The 20,575-nt window shown below is 37.4% G+C and overlaps 1 protein-coding gene across 7 annotated transcripts in view; it reads left to right on the top strand.

The window, feature by feature from the left end:
* The window catches only part of CNOT4 (CCR4-NOT transcription complex subunit 4), an 83,905-nt gene that overhangs the window by 37,573 nt on the left and 25,757 nt on the right, over positions 1-20,575 (top strand). For 4 of the 7 annotated variants that reach the window (XM_050905470.1, XM_050905448.1, XM_050905463.1 and 1 more), the window contains exons 2-7: positions 173-416; positions 7,940-8,137; positions 10,912-10,998; positions 11,539-11,640; positions 12,441-12,566; positions 17,346-17,479. In XM_050905470.1, the coding sequence (XP_050761427.1) occupies positions 243-416; positions 7,940-8,137; positions 10,912-10,998; positions 11,539-11,640; positions 12,441-12,566; positions 17,346-17,479 (821 nt within the window). In that variant the 5' untranslated portion in view covers positions 173-242. The remainder of the gene's footprint in view (positions 1-172; positions 417-7,939; positions 8,138-10,911; positions 10,999-11,538; positions 11,641-12,440; positions 12,567-17,345; positions 17,480-20,575) is intronic. The other 3 variants (XM_050905477.1, XM_050905455.1, XM_050905441.1) reach the window with 1 other exon arrangement.

Genomic DNA, 20,575 nt, shown 5'->3' with positions numbered 1-20,575 from the left:
TGACTTATAAGTAGGAAGAGATACTCAAGTTTATTGGGGAGTAACTTGTGTGTTAGTAGATAATTTGTGTGGGGAGAAGGAAAGTAGTGAAGAACTGAAATATTAAAAAAAGGTGCAAAAGAAAGATTGTCAAAAGTACTAATCACACTTTTTTCCCCCACCTCTCTTGCAGACCTTCAAGTGCTGACCTTCTTGGTCTATTAAGTTATTATAAACTTTTGCTGCTCTGCGAACACATAAAGATGTCTCGCAGCCCTGATGCTAAGGAAGACCCTGTGGAATGCCCCCTTTGCATGGAGCCTCTGGAAATTGATGACATCAACTTCTTCCCTTGCACCTGTGGCTACCAAATCTGTCGTTTCTGTTGGCATCGTATCCGCACTGATGAGAATGGACTTTGTCCTGCTTGCAGAAAGGTAAATATCCTGGAACAGCGGCTTGTCTTGCACATATCACAAGGCTCTTGCATTGTGTTGGTACCAAAGACATCTTTTTCCGTCGGGGAAACATTCATCTAGTCATGGCCTAGATCAAGGGTGAGGTGTTGGATCTTTCAGATTCTATCTGCATATCTGTTGAAGCTGTTGTGCAACGGCTAGTCTTGGTTTGTTAAATTCAGAACTGGATTAATAGGGGAAGCTGTGAATCAGAACCAAGGCATGCTGATGCTGGGAGAACTGCCAAAAAAAAAAAATATCCTTTGAGTTGGGGTGCTCATGCATTGATAAAGTCTTTTCAGGGAGGACAGTGAGGATTCCAGCATCAGGGGTTTGCTGAGGGCCAAGGTTCAGCTAAACTAGCAGAGCTGTCTGAGGCAAGCTTATAAAGCACCTGCTTGTTTTGTTTGTGGCACTGGAGCTTTTAATCCATATTTTTCTGGACACTAAACATGTAAAACCTTTGGAAAATATAACCAGTGGTGTTAAACTTTAAAGCATTTCAAAATCTAGGCTAAGTCTATTTGTCTAGTATTCTGATCTTGTTGCCAAATGCTTAAAGGTAGTACTTTGAGAGTCACAATTGCTCCCTGTCTCTTAATTGATGTCTGGCTGATACTTTGGTTGGCCACAACTATGAACTTCAGCTTCTCTAAGTTGTCTGCTTTTTCCTTTGAATTATTTTCCTCCTTCTTTTAGTGTTTTGCTTAACCTCATTATTTCCTTATCTTCAGTGTTTAATAAAATTCTTTCTCAATATCTTCTCTTTAATGACTTCCCTTGATTGTAATTTTCTTGCCTGGCCTTCCTCTTTTTGTAATTGCAGCTACTTATGTCCTCTCTTTCTCCTGCTACTTAATCATGATCCTATCCTCAGTTTATGCCTTTGTTGGCTTCCTGTCTCATATTACAGTTCCCATTTCAGACCCAAAGTAATCTTACTTGGTCTCACTATCTTTATTCACTGCCACAGCTTTTTATAAGCACTTCCAGTCATACTTTCTTGCTGCTCTTTTGGGCTTTGGCTACACTAGAGCTATCACTGCTGACCTGTGTTTGGACGCCTCTGCAAGCCTGAAGGCTATCCCACAGCAACATGTTGGTTAACAAATTGCACAAATTTGCTGCAATATTTGAGCTATATGTTCTACAAGGAAGATCCACCTGTCATCAGCCAAATCAGTCTCCACATGTGAAACCTGCTGTAGATGACACATGCTGTATAGTAATTTTCATAGTACAAGCAAATTTCTACTCTTCTGGTACAACATGAGATTTCTGGAATTTCCTTGTCTGTGTAAGTTGCTTCACTTGCCTGGACTTATTACACTACTTTTTGCCAACAACTATTTGATTCATCTCTGCCTGTTCATTATTGGAAGTTTGTGGAATATATCTGAAAAATCACAGAAGCAGCATGCTATTCACTGCATCTGGGTATCTGAATTCTTTGAAATATGGATACTGCCACAGCTGAACTTTTTAATTTGGAATAATCTGGCATATGATTGGATGTGCAAATGTTTTGCTGAATTGGATACAGTTTGCTCAGAAAAACAGTTTTGGGAGGAAAGCTAGAATGAATGCTACAGTTGGAATGAAGCACACCAAGCATTCCAGGAGACGGAGACCTCTTCTTTTGCAATGGATGAGGATTATGTTCTTGATACTTTCTTCGTCCATGGACTGCAAGATGTTCTTGAGTAGAGTTGCAGCTATATCGCTGGATTGTGGGAGATTTGTGTGGAGGAGGCTGAGGAGTACACTCCTTTCGTGGCATAGACAGAGACATTGTGTCACAGAGACTTCATCAGGATATTGGGAATAAATCATTTCAAGCTACACAGTTGATGGCAACATCGAATAAGTCTGAAGAAGCCACCTTTTGAAGTGTGCTGGACCTTCTGAACCAGGTATGTATTTTTGTGTGCAGTGTGTCTAAATGGTTCCTATCTGTGTATAGTAAGGTTTCTGGGGGAAAAGATCTAAGCAGTTTTCAAATTCATATCTGCTATGGTCTGTATTGGTTGTGACCACTTAAAATGCTGAAGCGCAGAAAATGGCAAAGCAACAAAATTTTTGCAGGGAAGTTTTTATAGTAGGTACTATGGTTTCAACAGGTACGTCATGTTTATAACGTGTATACTGGTGCAGGATACTTAGTGCAAAATGGACTATGAATAAACATATATTAAAGCAAGGCTGATTATGTTATGCACAATCACATAATAGAAAACTGCTATTTGTGCCAATGGTATTGAATGAAATGCGAGTTCTCCGGTGGTTTGATCGCTAGTCTGTGGAGAGGAGCAATGAAGAAGTTCCCTATCCAGGGATTTTGGTTGAAAGGTTTGGGGGAAGATTTTGGAAAAGTCTGTGATAATATAGTTTGGCTATACACCATAGTGGTGCCTGTGCCATTAGTTTGATAGATCTTAACTGTGCATTGCATATATATCATTATTTTCCTAAGCTTCTCTAATTTACTTCCAACTGAAAAAATGTTAGCTTGCAGTTTTTTCTACCAAGGAGAAACTACTTCTGCATGCTTGAACTGTTATACAGCTTAACATTTGCAAGTGCAGAATATGTTCATGTGGCTGCAGTCAATTGAGTTAGTGTGTCTGAAGTTTTCTCCTGTTAGTAGCAATAGTACACAAGCATTTGCTTTGTTTTGATTTGTGAAAGTAAGGTGCTAGTATGAATATAACTTGAATGCTGGTTCGAAACTAGTACTTGTTAGTCTTAACACACTAAAAGCTTTCTAAACTTTGTCTGAATCTTCTGAAATAGACTTGGAAATTGTTCCTGTTTAATTCAACAAAACAACTACAAAAAGTACTTCATTAAAAAATAGAACTGACCTTCTTTGAGTTCCTGATGCCCTTCAGAATTGTAGGTGTAATCAATTGTAAGATGCTAAGCAAGCCGCCTTTTTTTTTTTTTTTTCCCAGTCAATTGATTTCTTAACTGTGAGTGAAATAGCTGCTAACTGGTCAAATTATGATGAAAATATGCTGTCCTCAGAAGAGAATTCTGTAGCCACAAGCTGGTTTACAGGTCACCAGACTAGCTGGTTCTGGTAGTAAAGCCAGTGATTTTTCTTTGCAGTGATTTTTCTTTTTTATTTTCTTTAAAATTCAGCAGCCTAGGTACTGTTTGTCATATGAATAATATGTACCATTTCAGTCACTTGTGTTGCTTTAATAGAGCATAGTGCACTCAGACCTTAGTGTCAGTTGTTGCAATTTTTAAATCCGACAATAAAAAAGCCTAGCTCTTTCACATTTCTTAATTGCTTTGCCATTCCACCAAATAATATAACTTGATACATAGCGGTTCCTGTGGTGTGGCTTTGCCTTGTTCTCCAGTTCCTTGACTTAGCAAGCTTTATTCCTCCTAGCACCTAGTGTTAGAGATGGAGAGAAATAGTAAACTGCTACGTTCATGACCAAGAAACTAACATGTTTTAAGCATGTTTTTGTCCATGTTTCTCCTACTCCTGCTTCTGTGTAAAAGGAACGTCTGGTCTTAATGCAGAGTCTCCAAATGTCAGTTATTTCCTCTGGTGTTTTTAATCCCACAACTGAGTAATTTGGTGCAACAATTGATATTTAGAAATATATAGAAAATTGCTATTTTTTATTCTTGATATAAGTAGTATGGTGTATACTATTGATAAACCTTATTGACTTTCTCTGTATTTCTCATTTCAGAACCTATTCGGTAGCAAGGCAACAACTGGGAAATGTTGGTACATCCGTTGTGTGGAAGGAATGTGACCCATCTGGGAATGACAAAAGCAAAGTGCTTGATAAATCCCAGCTCAGCTTTCAACAGTTGGGAAAATGTGGGGAAAAAAGTCTGAAAGAAAACAAAACTTAAATGTCAAGACAAACTTAGTCAGGAAGACTGAGAGTTCATCAAGGGCCATCTCTGATTAAAGAAATGAGACTACAGAAGAGACATTCGAACTTTTGATTAAGTCCTTGTAGGACTACCAGCAACTTGCAGTTAGTGTAAACAAAATCGGGTCACTTTTCCATGTTGGCACATCTAGTTCAGGTGGCTTCCATGTTTTTTGCTGAAGAGGATTTGTGTAACTTAAGTGGAGGGTGTCAGCTAAACTTAGTCAGTGAATCAGTGATGTTGACATCTCTTAATGTCTTGCATCTGAAAATACATAAATGTTGATAATGCTTGATGTAGCTACTTTGCTTGGATCTCAAAACCTCTACCAGCTAAAGAATCAGTGATAGTAGGTTAAATAAGTATCTTATGCTTCTTGTTTTTAAAAAAAAAAAAAAGACATAGTAGTCATGTTGGTAGCATTGCCATGTTAGCTGTTGCAACACCTGAGAGCCTCTGGTACCTGTGGTCCTCCCCCTACCCCTATTTTGTAGGGTTGAACAGAGTAACAGATGAAATGGTACTGTAAGATATACCAGCAGTCAATCCACCTTGCTTGGCTTTCAGAGCCATGTTCCGCCAGCCTTCCCTGCATGCATTCTGTCTGTAGTTGAACTATCATCTGAGTTCATGAACTTCAACACTGTGGGAAGCAATCACTCTGAAGATGAAATCATTTATTGTCCTATTTGTAGGCTGACTTTATGGCCTTATTTGAAAGGAATAGGATTTCTAATACTTACTATTTTTTAGAATTAGCTTCTGAAATGTTGGTGCTGTGCTCCCTCCTTAAATGCGCAATATCTCTTTATCTGTCATCATGCCACACATTGTATATAGATAGGAAAATCATCTATTGCTTCTTAGGATTGGGTTTCTGATTTATTCTTGGGATTCAAGAGGTGTACGCAGATTCATTTACAGGTCCTGCAAGTCAGGATATCCAACTACTCATATTCCTTAGAAGCATTAAACATGTCATAAGTGCTAAACATACATATGAAACATTTCATACATAATACAGCTCTACATTATCTAGCGAGAACTTTTGGTGATTCTATTGCTCAAACAAGTGCTGTTATCCATGGTGGCAAATCAACTGCTGCTACTTCTTAATGATTGAAATCCTTATTCAGGCAGTCTCGTACTTTCTGCTGAGATGAAGACATTTCTCTTCCCTGATTCTGAAGTTGCTGTTTAGTTGTGTGCCTCCCAGCAGTTCTTGTGTTCTCCTGTACAAATGCAAAATACTAGTTTTACTATGGACAAATAAATGTTCTGCTCAGGGTTATGCTTGAGCTACCCGGGATGCTTCCTGACTAATGTTCAGGACCTCCAGTAGCAAATAGCTGTACAGAGAAGGAACATACTGTCTGACTTGCTTCTCACTTGAGAATATGTTCTGAATGTGGCTATACTTGGCAAGAAAGAAGCTGATGAACTTTGGCACTTTGCTGTAGTTTTCTTGTACCTTCAGGAGCCTTACTGAACCTTCTGAAAACCATGAATTCATTTCTTGCGCAGTACCAGAGAGCAGCACACTTGCAAGCCTTGCCTTGCGTAGTATGGGATGTGGAGAAGGAATTAATCTGTGAAAGGATGGATAGTGGGTATGATACCGCCTCACTTGATGTAGGGCGAACCATTTTACTTTTGGAACTATATCTACCTTATACTGGTGCACTTGTTCTCTTCCTATTCCTACCTGAACTCAGCTTGACTGCGATAACTGAATTAACTCTCTCTTTGCCAAGCAGTCTTTCTGTTCCCTAAAACAAAACAATATCTATTTGTTATTCTACATGATTGACTAACACAGACTTTGAGAAGCTCTTTAAGTGAATTGCCTTGCAGAATTATTCTGCATCTCTGAAGTCCTCGTGTACATGTGGATAATCATTTGCTATAGCTAATCTCAAATGACCTTACTAACAGGTCATTGCTGTTCATCAAGTGCATTGTGAAATCTGTATGAGGTATTCAGTGTTACTTGTGAATAACGTAACTTTTTAAGAAATGGTACAGTTTTAACTGCTCTTCAAGGGTAACATGAGTCCTTATTGTGTTTCATGTTAAGGACTTATTTGTGTACCTTTGGCTACTGCTAAAGTATCTTACAAGTTTAAATTCCTTTGTGATACTAAAAACACATTCCAGAGGACTTGGTGTTTAACCATGAGATGCCATCTGCTGAAGTCGACTGCAGCATATTTTCAGAAGATGTCTCAAGTATAGCATAATGATACTGAACTTTAAACTCTTTAAACTGTAAAATGGATCATCTTTTGTTTGGGGATGTACTCAGAAGACTATCAGGTCTGAGCATCATGCAAGTATGAGGAGTATATGCCTTTAACCTAAACCTTATTTTCATCTGCTGTAGATTTTTCTCAGGTCATGTAGTATGACAACTAGTTTTGTATTCTACTACTAACGGGGGACAGTTAGGGAAAAAGTTAAATTCATTTTTGTTGGACTTGCACACTGAAACCTCTGGTTATGGCAGTACAAGCAAAGAACTTAGTTCAACCTATTGGTGAGCTTAACTTCTTTATCTTAAGTCTTTATCTTAATGCACATCTCCTGTACTCTTCTCATTTTTTACTTCATCTCAGTGTTTAGAAACACTTCTTTTTGTTTGAGATATATTTTTATATGCTTGCTTCTGTGCTTAGCATTGCTTTGTATATAAAGTGTGAAATCTAAGTTTTCAGTCTGAGAAAACTGAGACAGGTAAGAAATACGGGACTGCTTTGAGGAGTAATCTGGGGCAGAGGACAGTGCACTGTAGTCTACAAGACCAGGCTAAAATAGTGCCTTTGTAGCAATGCTCTGCATGAATAGAGCAATCTGCTAGGTAACTCTGAGGACACTTGCACTTCTGCTAGATACTTCCGAGATTAAAATCTACAGTGTTATGTCTGTGTTTGAGGAGTTATCTGTAGATGATAATCTTGAGGTTAAAAATGCACCTTCGTCCAAGGAAGACAAAGCCCAAGTTTCAAACTGGTACACAAGCGTGGCAAGAATACTATTAAATCAGTATGCAGCAACTGTATTGAAATCTGTTTCTTCACTAGAAGTTAGCCATGTAAAGATTGAGCCGTGTAATGGTGTTACTGTCTTGAACTTGGTGGGCCACTGAAATTGTATTTGTATTTTGATTTCTTATCCTGTAGTCTTTTTGTTAATACGCTTAAGTATCCAAATCTGTATCAGACGACTAAATATAAAGTGAATATGCAGGGCATGCTTTCACCCTGTTTACTATGCTATGTTAGTGAAATCTTAACAGGATTGGCTGTCATGTTGCAGCTGCTTGTAATGTTACCAAACTGACTGGGCAGCAGAGTTAGAATGTGGCTATTACCCAAATCAGTATTATGTCTATAAATAGGAGAATTCCATGAAAATATGCAAGATGTTCACCTTTCCCGAAGGACTGAATATACCACTTCTATAATGTGGCTGGCCATAACAATCAGAACAGTATAACAGAAAAAGAAATTAGTGCGTTAAAACATCAGGCTTAATGATTTTCAAATGCGTTGTTTCTTATATGGGTTGTTTTTAATGGTATTTGTTATATTTAGCCATATCCAGAAGATCCAGCAGTGTACAAACCACTCTCCCAGGAAGAGCTGCAAAGGATAAAAAATGAAAAGAAACAGAAACAAAATGAGAGGAAACAGAAGATATCAGAGAATCGCAAACATTTGGCCAGCGTACGGGTTGTACAGAAGAACCTTGTCTTTGTGGTAGGGCTATCTCAGCGCCTAGCAGATCCAGAGGTAAGTGGTTCGCACTTGCAGATCTTGCTCTTAACTTACTGTCAAGAAACCATTGGAATATCCTTGTGCCCACCCTTGTCTGTCTCCCTGATGGGTACAAAATGAAGCAGCATTGAAAAAGTTCAGAGGCCCCCTCTTCTTGAGGGAACCTACTCAACTTCCTCCTCCAAAATAAGCTCAATAAGTGTTTATGTCTTTGCTTTTGGGAGTACGGATGCCCTATTTTTTTGTTAAGGAAGTTGTTCTTTGTATTTGTTTAAAAATGGCTTGTTGTTAAGCTAAAAATAAGCTTAAGGATTTTTTTGGTACTCATTTTCCTAGGCTGGATCTGCTGGCACGGTACAGCTGTTTCATGCACCACCAATTCTAAAATGGGAGCTTAGTTGGATTATAAAGAACAAATATGAAGTGTAGCACAAACCTGTAGGGACAGAAGAAAAAAAACACTTGAATTGTAACTAGGAAGGAGCATAAGGGTGATGTCACTTGAGGGGAAAAAAATTAGTAAGAGGAAGACCCAGGAAAGAGTTGGCTTGCTACTCTGCATCATCAAAAAGAAGCTTTTCATTTGAGAAAACTGATTGTGTTTAAAATGTTTTATTTACTTCCATCATCAGTCAGCTGCAGGTGGCTGTTGGAATTAGTGCTCATGAGTTAAAGTACCTTGAATTAGAATATGGAGGGAATGTACTACAGGATAAGATAGGTGTCTTCAAAATGACTGTGCCAAGTTAAATTCACCTGATCAGATGAAATTTTCTGGAGAAATCTCAAATAAAGTGGCTGTTTCTGAGGACTGACAGAGTATGGGCTACATTTTGGTAGACTGGGAAAGAACAAATGTAAAAAGCTGCTTTTAGTGGAGGGGGAAAAAAAAGGGGGATATGAAGGGAAGAGAAAAATCAAGGTTAAACTGATCTGGTGTATAACACTTCAGTTTCTACGAGAATATAGCAACAAGTATTTGCAAGCAACTGTCAACACTGGCTTGGTGCTATTTATTACCGAAAAATGTATTCAGTTTCTTTGACCAGATAGAGGATTTGTGAGTAAGAGAAGAAATAATATATACAGTTAAATATTTTAACCTCAGATAATTCCACACTGAATACTTGAAGTAATTAGAAGCGGGCTTTTTGGTGTAGTAAGAGGGGGTGGGGCTAGGGTGTTGTACTAGGTTTGGTGGTAGCAGTATTCTCACTGACGTACCAGAAGATAATATGTACTTACTGAATATTGCATATAGCACCAAGATGACTTGATTTCCAAGAAACCTAGCCTGAAAGAGGGAGATGGGCTAAAAAAAGAAGTATTCAATATATTCAATTTAAGTTTTCCACTTAAGCAAGCAAAAAGCTCCTGCACAAATAAAGATGATTTGGAAGGAGAGACTGGCTGCTATTTGCTGTTCTGGAAATAGATCTGTGGATCATAATGGAGTACAGGTGGATCCACTTCTGTTGACATGCTCTTTGAAAATTGTGAAGGCCATGCTGCCGTATCATATCAGGAGTATAATGTGCAAGACACTTGAAGAAACTCTTCCGCTTTACTCAGGATTGTCAGTCTCCTCTGGAATGATGCCCGAGGGTGGTTGTAGGATCTTTCAAGAGGGTATGGATCAAATGAAGAGCAGTCAAAAGACTAGTGAGTGACTGGTTGTCTATACAGCGTGCCCTGTAGTTCTACAGGATGTTCTAAATGTGATTAATGCTGTTAGATCTTGAAGACATTGATGCTCCCTTGAGAAGGGAGAGGAGGAGGTGGTTAGGTAAAGAAGTTCTTGGATCAGTACTGTTTAACTGTACTATCCAGTGTTATTATGAAGACGGAGCTGGGGAAACAAATCTTCCTTTTTAACCTCTCAGGTTATTGTCTAGAACTAGAAATACCCTTAGCTTATCTAGCTTCAGTCTGAGTGGTCAGTACTTCTGCACCTCCTTCCATTACAGGGATAGAAAAAGAAAGGCTTTTGGTACCAAATGTGTCAGATATATTGCCAGTTCCATTGGCACGCAGGTAACTGTTATTCAACAGAGTTGCTTAATATGCTAGGTATGTTCCTGCTTTGCACAGGATCCCTAAATGGTGTTTTATTACTAACTGATGCAGGGAAGGGCAAGACAGAAGTATTTTTTTTTTTCTTCAGGGATGTGATATTCACTCATTCATTTCAGCATGATGTTGATTCTGAAACGTTTTTTCTTGCCCCTGGAAAGTGTCATATATTGTCTTCCTGTACTTAGCCTCAAGTTTTCAGAAGACCAGACTATCTCGAGCTAACTGGTTTACTGTCTTTCTCTCTGGAGTGGGGCAAGTGAGTCAGGATTCAGCGTGTTGTTCCTAGCAGTTAATATATCTGAATGCAAGTTTAAGGTGGTTATTTATTTTAAAACTGTAATGAATGTGGTTTTTATTTTTTCCTCAGATTATAAAATAGATACATACAGGAGTATTTCATGCTGAATGGGATGTATCTTGCCAGAGCAGGGTTTGGGTAATCTGAGTAGTGAAAGAAATTTAAAAAATACAACATAAAATATGGAATATCCCTCATTTAAGTTCTTTACTGCAGTGGCAATGTACTCTGTATTGCAAGTTACCATATTTTACATGGAAAACCAAATCTACATCTACATGCTCTCTTCCTCTTTGCAGAAGAGACCTGTTTCTGATTAGTTAAAGGCTTTAGTTGCATGGTTACACAGAAGAATAAGGACAGCCCTGTATGAATTAACTTTCCAGTATACCACTTCAACTTTCTTTTCTTGTAGGTTTTGAAACGACCAGAATATTTTGGGAAGTTTGGTAAAATACATAAAGTTGTCATTAATAACAGCACATCATATGCAGGCTCACAGGTAAGTCAGAGGCGCTTGTGATTTTTTTATTCCTTTAGAGAAAATACATGTGTGGAGAGCGAATTTGGGGCTCCCTATTTCTGATTAAGCAATAGGTTAAAGAAGTAAAAAGAATAAAAAAATACAGCATTGCAAAAATCAAATTACTGTTAAGTTACTGAGGCATTGTCCAACCAGACTCTCAAAATTGGATGCAAGATGCAATGGAGAAAGACTTAAAAACTGGGAGACAGGATGAGAACCTTCAAAGAAGCAACAATGTGGCATTTATTCACTAATCTGCATTTCAGAGATTAAAATACCTTTAAGGTGTTTTAGAACTTTCAAGCAACGTTTTGATGCATTTCTTCTTTTCGCCATTCTTTATGCATCACATCTAAATCTTTATGAATTCTACCATTTTTGTCAATTTTCCTGTTAAAAACATCTAGCCGTGAATATACCAGTTTATGAAGTGAGCTGCTAAAAAAGCAACTTAATGTTCAGATCTGTCTGAGGGGAGAAAAAAAATAAATAAAATATAGTATGTTTTCTTTCTAGGGTCCAAGTGCCAGTGCATATGTAACCTACATCCGGTCAGAAGATGCTCTCAGAGCCATACAGTGCGTCAATAATGTGGTGGTAGACGGCAGAACACTTAAGGTGGTAATATTTTTACATTCTTATGTATATCTGCTAGGACACTAACATCACTGCATAGTATAAAATTTTATTTCTATGGATATGCTTGTGTTGATGAACAAAAATGCCCAGTTTATTGGGTATTGGGTTTTGACATATTTTCCTAGCATTAATCACAACATGGAAGTTCTGTGAGCTTCCAGCAGGCAATGTTTTAGGGGGTTAGCAGGTAACTTCTTAAAACAAAAGTTTGAGACACCACCTCCCCCTCTCCACAGTGGCTTTTTTGCTGTATAGCTTAATAGCACAGTGCAAAAACCTGATTATTTGCTTTTACAGAGCATTTCTGTAGTCCAAACACCACACCTCTCAAAAGCTCCCTGGGAAATGCAAGTTTTTTTCCTTTTGGTATCTGTGTAAACAGATATTCAGGCTGACTTGGCCAAATTGGTGGCTACAGAAAATCATCTAGTTAATATTAATTTCCTGACCCTGCTACAAAACATTAACCAGTTTAATGTAATACAAACTCATAACTACTTATTTGGCTTCTTATGATTATGAATGCAAATATTTACTGAGGCTCCTGTTTTGGTGTTTGTTTAGTTTGGATGGAAATAGAAATACATCCTAATTATCTAATCCTCAAGTATATAGATTTCTTGCAAATGGACTTCCTAGTCCATCCGCATCAAAAAATGCGTTATGATGGAACTCCAAATCTTGGAAAGGATTTTTTTGCAAATATAGCTTTTTTCTTATACTGTAAAAGGCATTCTTAACCTCCAGTACTTAAGTAATGATTTTTTTTTTACCTTCAGGCATCATTAGGTACAACAAAATATTGCAGTTATTTTCTAAAAAATATGCAGTGTCCAAAACCAGACTGCATGTATCTACATGAGCTGGGAGATGAAGCAGCCAGTTTCACAAAAGAGGAAATGCAGGTAAGTGTAATGAATGGGAAACACATGAAATGTGGCATGTGTATATTTTATTGTATATAATTTAGTCTAATATGTGTATAATGTAGCCTTTTGCTGAATGTTATGGCAGAGATTAATTTTGAAATCAAAAGGTGATTAACCAGTTGGATATTGGAAGTTAACAGTTAAATTTTTTCATTGTGTGCTGCTTTTAAAGGCTGAAAAGTCCACTGAGTGTTCATGAGTCAAAAAGATGGAGATAAAGTCCTAGCCAAGAATTCAAATAACCTTGAGTTAGCTACTTGCCCTTTGTTCATAGCAATGCAAGGTAACATATGTTATTTTAAATCTCTGTGAAAGAAGTTAGTGCGGATCTGGGTTTTCCTGTACGTTTTGTGTTTGTGGCCAGTTATCATGGCTTAACTATCGTACTGTGACTTGACCATGCTATCTGAATTCTGATATCCCTTTTAGCCTGTGAAGGGTATAGAAACTGTTTGGAAATAAAACATTGAGGGTAACTGTAACAGAGCATAAATACTGATGTGGGGATTTTTTGACTATCTCAACATCAAAATGCTTATTATCTAGGGTAGGGAAGCAAGTAAATGGATAGCTTTACTTTCTCAAAGGTGGTGCGTTCTGAGGTCTTTTGGGTCTGGGTGTGTCCCTCTACATGAGGTATAGTAAAGCTTTTAAACTCAATCTCAAGTATGCCAGCCTTGCATCCATGCTGTAACTTTTTGCATGTGGTCTGTCCATGAAGCAGGTGGTCCCCACCCCTAGTGCTAGCACAAATGTTGTACAAGTGGATTTTATTTTGTGTTAGGCTGATGTAAGCCAGAGAATAAGGAAGAATGTCCATATCTATTAAAACTTTTTTCCACAAATTAGCAGTTATTTCTGAGGATTTCAGCTACATTTTCATAAAATAAAAAAATAGCCTGCTGGTTCAGATGAATAGTCCCTGTAGTGTATATTTTGTCGCAGATAATGGCAATAGGAGATAAAATTCAAGGAGAACTTGCAAGCCAGGCCACCTTCCCTGTTCATTTCCCTGTATTTCTCCCACCACCTAGATCAGTTATAATATACGTGTTTGAGGGTATGTTCCTGTCTAGGCTTTTTAGTTTTTTATAGAGCTGTCAGCCATGAACTTATTTAATCCATTTTGAACCTGCTGATACTGTCAACCCTCTAGTCTTTTGTGGCAGCAAGCCACAGAAGTTCACCAGCTGTTTTGTAAAGTGGTTTCTTTTGCCTGTGTTTAAACTGATCTCCAATTAGTTTTGTCAAGTGTCCCCTAATCTTAGCATTGTAGTACTTGCTGAAAGCAAAACCCTTGTTCACCTTATCCATTGCCTTTGATGTTGTAAAACTTGATCTTATGTCTCTCGGCCTTGTCTCCAAATCACACAGTTTCTGGGCTTTTAAACTTCTCGGTAAAGCAGTTCCTCCCTTTCTGTGATAATTTCTGTTGCCCTTCTCTGTACATTCTAACTGTGTCCTCCTTGAGATGCAGAGGTCAGATGCATCATACTCATGATGTGAGGGAAGCAAAGTTTAATATAGCAGTCCTCAATGTTTTGTGTGTAGTGTGGTGTGGGGGGGTTTTGTTTTGTTTTTTAAGTGCCCTTCCTAATGATGCCCAGCACATTTTTTATTTGGTTGCCAGTGCATAATCAACTAACAATTTCAGAGATCTGTTGGCAGTAACCTCAGTATCTCTTCTCTGAGCTGTAACAGCCAGTTCACAGATCAGTAGAGTGTTAGTATGGTTTAGGCTACTTTTCCCGTGGTGTGTTAACTGACATGCCTCTGGAGAAGCTTATTTGCCAACTTTGTGCCTGTGAGTTCTCTGGGGTTCTTCTGGAGTTCCTCGTTATCAGCATGGCAGTTTACTACCCAAAGAGCTTGGTATTGTCAGCAAAGAACTTGCTCTTCACTCCTTTCTCATGCATGCCGATGGTGTTGCATAAAACTGATGCCAGTCATCAGTCCTCATAGCTTGCTTCTGCATGCTAAAAGAGTGACCAGTAAGTCTTACTTTTGCCTTTCTATCTTTGAACCAGCTTCAATCCACACAAGAACCTTTCCTCTATCCCAGGGCAGCTTCATAAATAACTTCCGGTATGAAACCTTATCAAAGGCTTTTTTGAAAATATTGTGGATCCTCTTTATTTATGCTTATTGATACTATCATAAAATTCCATTATGTTAGTGAAGTAGGATTGCCCTTTATAGAAGATGTTCAGATTCATTCCCAGCAGATTGTGTTTATCCATGAACTTCTATCGTTTTGTTTTTTAAGATAGACTTTATAATCTTAGGAGGGATGAAGGTTGAACTTAGCAGTCTGTAGTTCACAACATCTTTTGTACAGCCCTTTTTGTAGAAGGCAATGGCAATCTGTCAGTCCTCTGGCCTAACTACCAGTTAAAATTGATAGGCTACATACCTTGGCCAGGAATTCAATTTCACATATGAGTTCCTTCAGAAGTCTTGAGTGGATTATACTTGATCTTGGTGACTTAAGTGGATCTTCCTTTCCTGTTCCTTGTTACATTCCTTAAACTTTCTTCTTGATTTCATATTGATTTCTTGGAAATAATTGGAAATTACACAATTATTGAAAAGTGCATTGTGCTTTCAGTGCATCGGCTTTCTGGAGTTTGGGTTAGTGTAAATGAATTTACAGGTCCATTTAATGAGATTGGATGTTCATTGTCACAGACTTTGATTCTCTGTTTTAAAAAAAAAAAAAATTGTCAATAGATGAACTTACATTCTAGGTTAAATAATTGTTAATAGAGCTAAACATTGTGACAAACTGAAAAGAACTGGTAGAACTCCAGGAAGTCTCTGAAAGTGAAGCTGGGAATTTAGGTAAGGTAGGTTGGAGATGCTAAGTTTGGCCTCTGGATTGCTTGTTCTAAATAAAACACGATTACTGCAAGCTCCTATATAGAATTTTAATCTTGTTTCTTTCTTAAATTTATGTGACAGGTAAGTGAGCTTAGGACTGGCCTGATGTTCCTGGCCATGATGTTCAGTCTTTTGCCACTGAAGTCTTAAGCAAGATGAGATATCCAGGGATGTCGTCTTCTTACTCAGCTGCTTTATGTTTGCAGTGCAGATCTGTGCATCTGAGCTAGTTGCTTATATTCTATTCGTAGCGGATGGCAAAAGAAGCATTTCCACGGTGCACTGTATCTCATAAAGTTTGCATTTAGGTGAACCACACTCTAGAACCACACTTTTTTCTACTGTAGGTAGTAGCTTGGGTGTAGACACTGACAAAGCTGGGTAAGGTGATGCATACACCAGATGTTTCAGTGTCCTTTTTTGAGCGTTATGTAGGTTGACTACGTAGAGAAAGACACGTTCAGAATCAACCAGTAACAGAGAACTGGAGAATTAAGTAGCAAAAAACTGGAGATATTAGAGTGTTTGACTTGGAGTATTCAAATAGGATATGCAGTTGCCCTTCTAAAGGAGCCCATAAGGGAATTTAGTTTCTCAGCAGTACTGTTTTTTGAATTTTGTCAAATATTCCTGCTTAATTTAAAAAAAAAAAAAGGGCAAGTAATAGTTTTATTCTAGGTTGTAATATTTTTCTAGGAGGACATCCACATTGCCTGTGCATCAATTCCATTCTTGTTCCAACAAAACATTTTTAAAGGGAATGAATTAAGTAGTGTACAAATGTTAATTTTTAGGTGTACAAGTAGTGTGAGAGCTTTTAAATCAATACTGAAAATGTGATAGATAATAACATATGTGTTCCAGACTTAACATTCAGAAGGCCTGACCATAAATCTTGGCACTTGTTTCCTTTGCTAAAGGACATCTCTTAGTATCTGGAAACTCTAGATAAAAGCTATTGACAACTTCAAATTCACTGTTCTATTTTCCATCTTGATTCAACTCATTTACAATACTTAACTTTCAAATAGTAATTCTTAGGTTGGAGTGGTATAACAACCTACAAAAAATGTGAATGCTCATCTTGAATTTGTTTCAGATGTCACTTTAAATGTTAGGGAGGGTGGATATTGCTGGGTTTGTTTTAAATATTTAGCCACAGAATGTTATAGATAAGCTAGACTGAAAAATACTGTCTTCCTTCACTCACCAGATTCAATATTCTGGAGTTGGATTGGGCCTCCTCAATTTCTGAAAGCAAGAAATAGTTCTCAATTAATTCAGTTAGTTAAAAGAATAATTCAATTTTTCAGTTATTAGAAATGATTTATCAGTTATTGCTCAGAATATACTCCTTGTCACATGCTAGTTAACACTCAGACCACCTCAGCTGTTTTTATTAAGCCGATATAAAACTACTTCTATTTTGGAACTTTTGGTTTAAAAGAGAGACTCTTTGCTCCTTCCCATCTTCTGAAAAGCTTATTATGGTTGACATATCAAATGCAGACTGCCTTGGAGATTTAGCTGTTCGTGATTTAGAAGGTATATTGTGAAGCTCTTGATTAGAACCGAAGAGCAAGTTCTAATAAGGTGGTAACTATTTTTCTGCTTTAGAAGTCTCAAAAAAAAATCATAAATTGGTAAATACATCCAAGTGATTTCTAGGCAAGCTTTAGATTCATTGAGAGCACATCTGTGCTGAGATTGAGAACCACTGTTTTGAGTTTGTCAGGAGTGACCTGTTAAAGCTCAATTACTAAGCTTTGGGACGTACATAGGTACATTTATATATAAAAATTATCTTTTTATATCTATAAAAATATATATTAAACCAGTATTCATTCATTGTGAGTTTTCATTCTCTTTCCTTAGGCGGGTAAGCACCAGGAATATGAACAGAAACTACTGCAAGAATTATACAAACTAAACCCCAACTTTCTCCAGTTATCTACGGGTACAGTTGACAAGAACAAGAACAAAGTGACAGCACTGCAGAGGTATGATACGTAAGTACTGATGCTGGACTGTCTGGCTATGCTTTCTTTCTGGTTATTCCCAAAGAAAACTTTCTTATTCCTATTGCATCCCCTAAGTTGCCTGCTCTTTTTAGTGGCTATTATATGATAAACTCTGATATTGGTTTTCTCCATGCAGAGACATATGCACCACTTTGTTCTAATACAAAGTGAGTGTGAGTTTTACTTAGTAAAGAAATGTTCTTCTGCTGTGTGCATTTGGATCACTAATTCAGAACGAGGTATTCTTAGTCTGAAAGATGACCTTGTATTTCATATTTGCATAAACACATAATATTTATTAAAGACCAGATGTCAGCTTTCTTGGTATGGTGTCATGATGAATGCAGTCTGTACTCTCACAACTGAGACACCTTATAGTCTTGATATGTGTTTTTTACATCATGATTTATAGTGCAGTCCTTACATTAGGTGTAAGGACCTTGGAAATTGAAAGTAAAATCAGTTTGTTTTTGTGCAAGAATTCACAAGGTGTGAATAAAAGATATCTTACTTTCATCTAGTAAACTTAAATGATATGTTTTTCACTATGTTGTAATTGCAGATATCACTTATTACTGCTTGTTAAAATAATGTTCTGTTGAAGGAGTTTGTTCAGTAAGTTATGAAAAGATTTCTGTCCATATGAGGACATAGTCATACAAAGATAAATGAAAGCCTAAGGTCATCAGTCCCTATGTGAATTATCCACTCAAATGTCATGTTTAAGATAAAGAAATAAAAACTGTTAACAATTTCCTCCACTCCTTTTTGTAGGATTTTCGTGATGAGATGGGCAGAGTGGAGTGTAAAAGTTAGATTGCACTTCGTACGCACCTTGGCCTTGTAATCAGGGCTTGTGTTGTGTCCAGTTTGTCCGCTACTGAATTTTTCAGACAATAATTTGCCACTGGTAGCATCACTGCACAACAGTTTAAGCAAGAAAGTGGGTACTGTATCTAAATTATTGCCAGTGGAGCTTGAATAAGCAGAATATAATTCTGAGAACTGGTATCCAAGCTGGTGTACTGGGATTATTTTCTTTAATGTCTGGAGGATGTGTCATATGCTCTTTGACTGTAAGTGGTCAGGACCTCCAGTTGGATCTTTTCTTACGGACTGGCCGCTTCTTATTTCTTGGGCACTGGTTCAATATTGACTTGGAAGGTAGAGTGCAGTGAGTAAAGCAAATACACCACTTCCTGCATTTGGGTATTGATTATTTTATGTTCAAAGTCTGAACTAACCTTAATTTGAAACCTAATTAGATCCCAGCAAAACAAATAATACCAGTGAGGAAAGAATGCTCTATCTGAAACTGGAGCAAACTTTTAAGCCTTCAGAAAGCAATTATGAATTAGAGCTTGGCCAGTCTGTGGTGCTAGTCTGTGGCACAGTCTTTTGGCACTTGTGGAAAAAATGGCATGTTACTCTAAAGGCAACAAGTGGTCTGGAGTTAATTTCTCTGGTCAGCTGAACAGCATCACCACAAGACAGACTCTGTTCTTTGCTAGTGGCTAGGCACAACCTTTTGGGTTGCAAAGTGAATTTCTTCTTGCAGCTGGGATTTTGAAATGTTTCTTCAAGTCATCAGTACAAAATGTAGCTTGTGAGCTGGTGAATGCATGTTGTTCTCCTTCACAGCTTTCTAGCCAATCAGGTTCTCGTTTTTGTCTGATTCATTGATACGATATTAATATTTCTGGCAGTTTGCCAGAGCCTCTGACAATTTTGTGGTTGTTCTTGTGTTTCTGGGGTGCAAGATTTCTGTTTCACTCTGGAATTGAACAGCAGTTGAGTTCTAAATAGTAGATGTTTAATTATAAATATCCAGTAGTAGAAAACAGTTTCTTAAACTGTGCATAAATGCTTTTTCATAATTATGTTCTAATTTGAAAGGTCCTACTCGCAGAGCTTTTTTCTTGCTGCTGAAGGCAAATGTTAAAATCTCCCAGTGCCACTTTGTGTATGTGGGTACTCATCTCTTGGTATGTCACTTGATAGTCATGGTGACTGCATTCTCTTACAATTAGAGGTATACTCCACATTTAAAACAGATCAAGCTCTTTTTCTTTTTTTTTTTTTCTTTCCCCTACTGACCTTTTCCTAAAGAACATAAATGAATGCTTTCTTATGCTACAAGTGGAAACACTTGTTAAGCACTTGCTGGTCTTTTAGAGAACAGCCCTTTAGAAGCATGCAGCTTTGAACTTAAAACAAAAAAACCCACATGCACAAAAACCCATCCCAAAACATAAAACAGTTTTTCTTTCTCTCTACCTTTCTCCTTGGATGCAAAACTGACTTTTAACTGTGACATTTTAAAGTTAGTTTTAGTATAGAGATGGCTTTGCACTGCAGCAGACATAAATTTTGATATTTAAAATAAGTCTGTCAATGGATTGAAAGTCTTGTTATATGTAGATTACAGCTCACTTTTGTAAGGGTGAGAATATTAAATGACTAACATTGCGCTGATGATGGGTCTTCATTCCTTGATGTTCAATATCTGATCAACTTGCTATCTCTAACTTATTTCAAATGTGTACAAAGCAAAGATGAGATCTGTAAATTAGGTCAAGGCTCTCATCTGTATACATATTGTACAGGTATATGAGAAAAGATGGAGGTAGAATAGCAAATCTTACAATACTAACTGAGATTTGAGGGTAGCTAGTAATACCAGTGTTATCTGAATAGGAGTAGGAAACACTTGTGTTGCTATAAGCAGCTATAGGAATTTCCAGATTCTGACTGTAAACTTACTAAATTGACCTAGAGATGTAGAGTAAACGTTGGACCATGTAATAAGAACATATTAATGAGGGGGGCATCAGGAGGAACATAGGTATTTAAAAAAAATTTTTTTTAAAGCTTGTTCCTTATGAAGACAGCACTTGGACACTAAAAACAGCATCCTAATTGAAGGAAATTAAAAGCTAAAGTTAATATAAAAGAACTGGAGAACACAAAGGCAAATCTTTTATAGTAAGATTGTAGGGTTAGCAGATGACACTGTATTTGAACACATTAAGTTATAGATTATATTCCAACTCGCTTCAATTTGTATAAAATGTAACTATTTTC

The sequence above is a fragment of the Gymnogyps californianus genome, chromosome 1, assembly GCF_018139145.2.
Source record: "Gymnogyps californianus isolate 813 chromosome 1, ASM1813914v2, whole genome shotgun sequence".
NCBI classification, from domain to species: domain Eukaryota; kingdom Metazoa; phylum Chordata; class Aves; order Accipitriformes; family Cathartidae; genus Gymnogyps; species Gymnogyps californianus.
The sequence above is the reverse complement of the archived record's forward strand: the minus strand, read 5'-3'. Positions and strand labels throughout refer to the sequence as shown.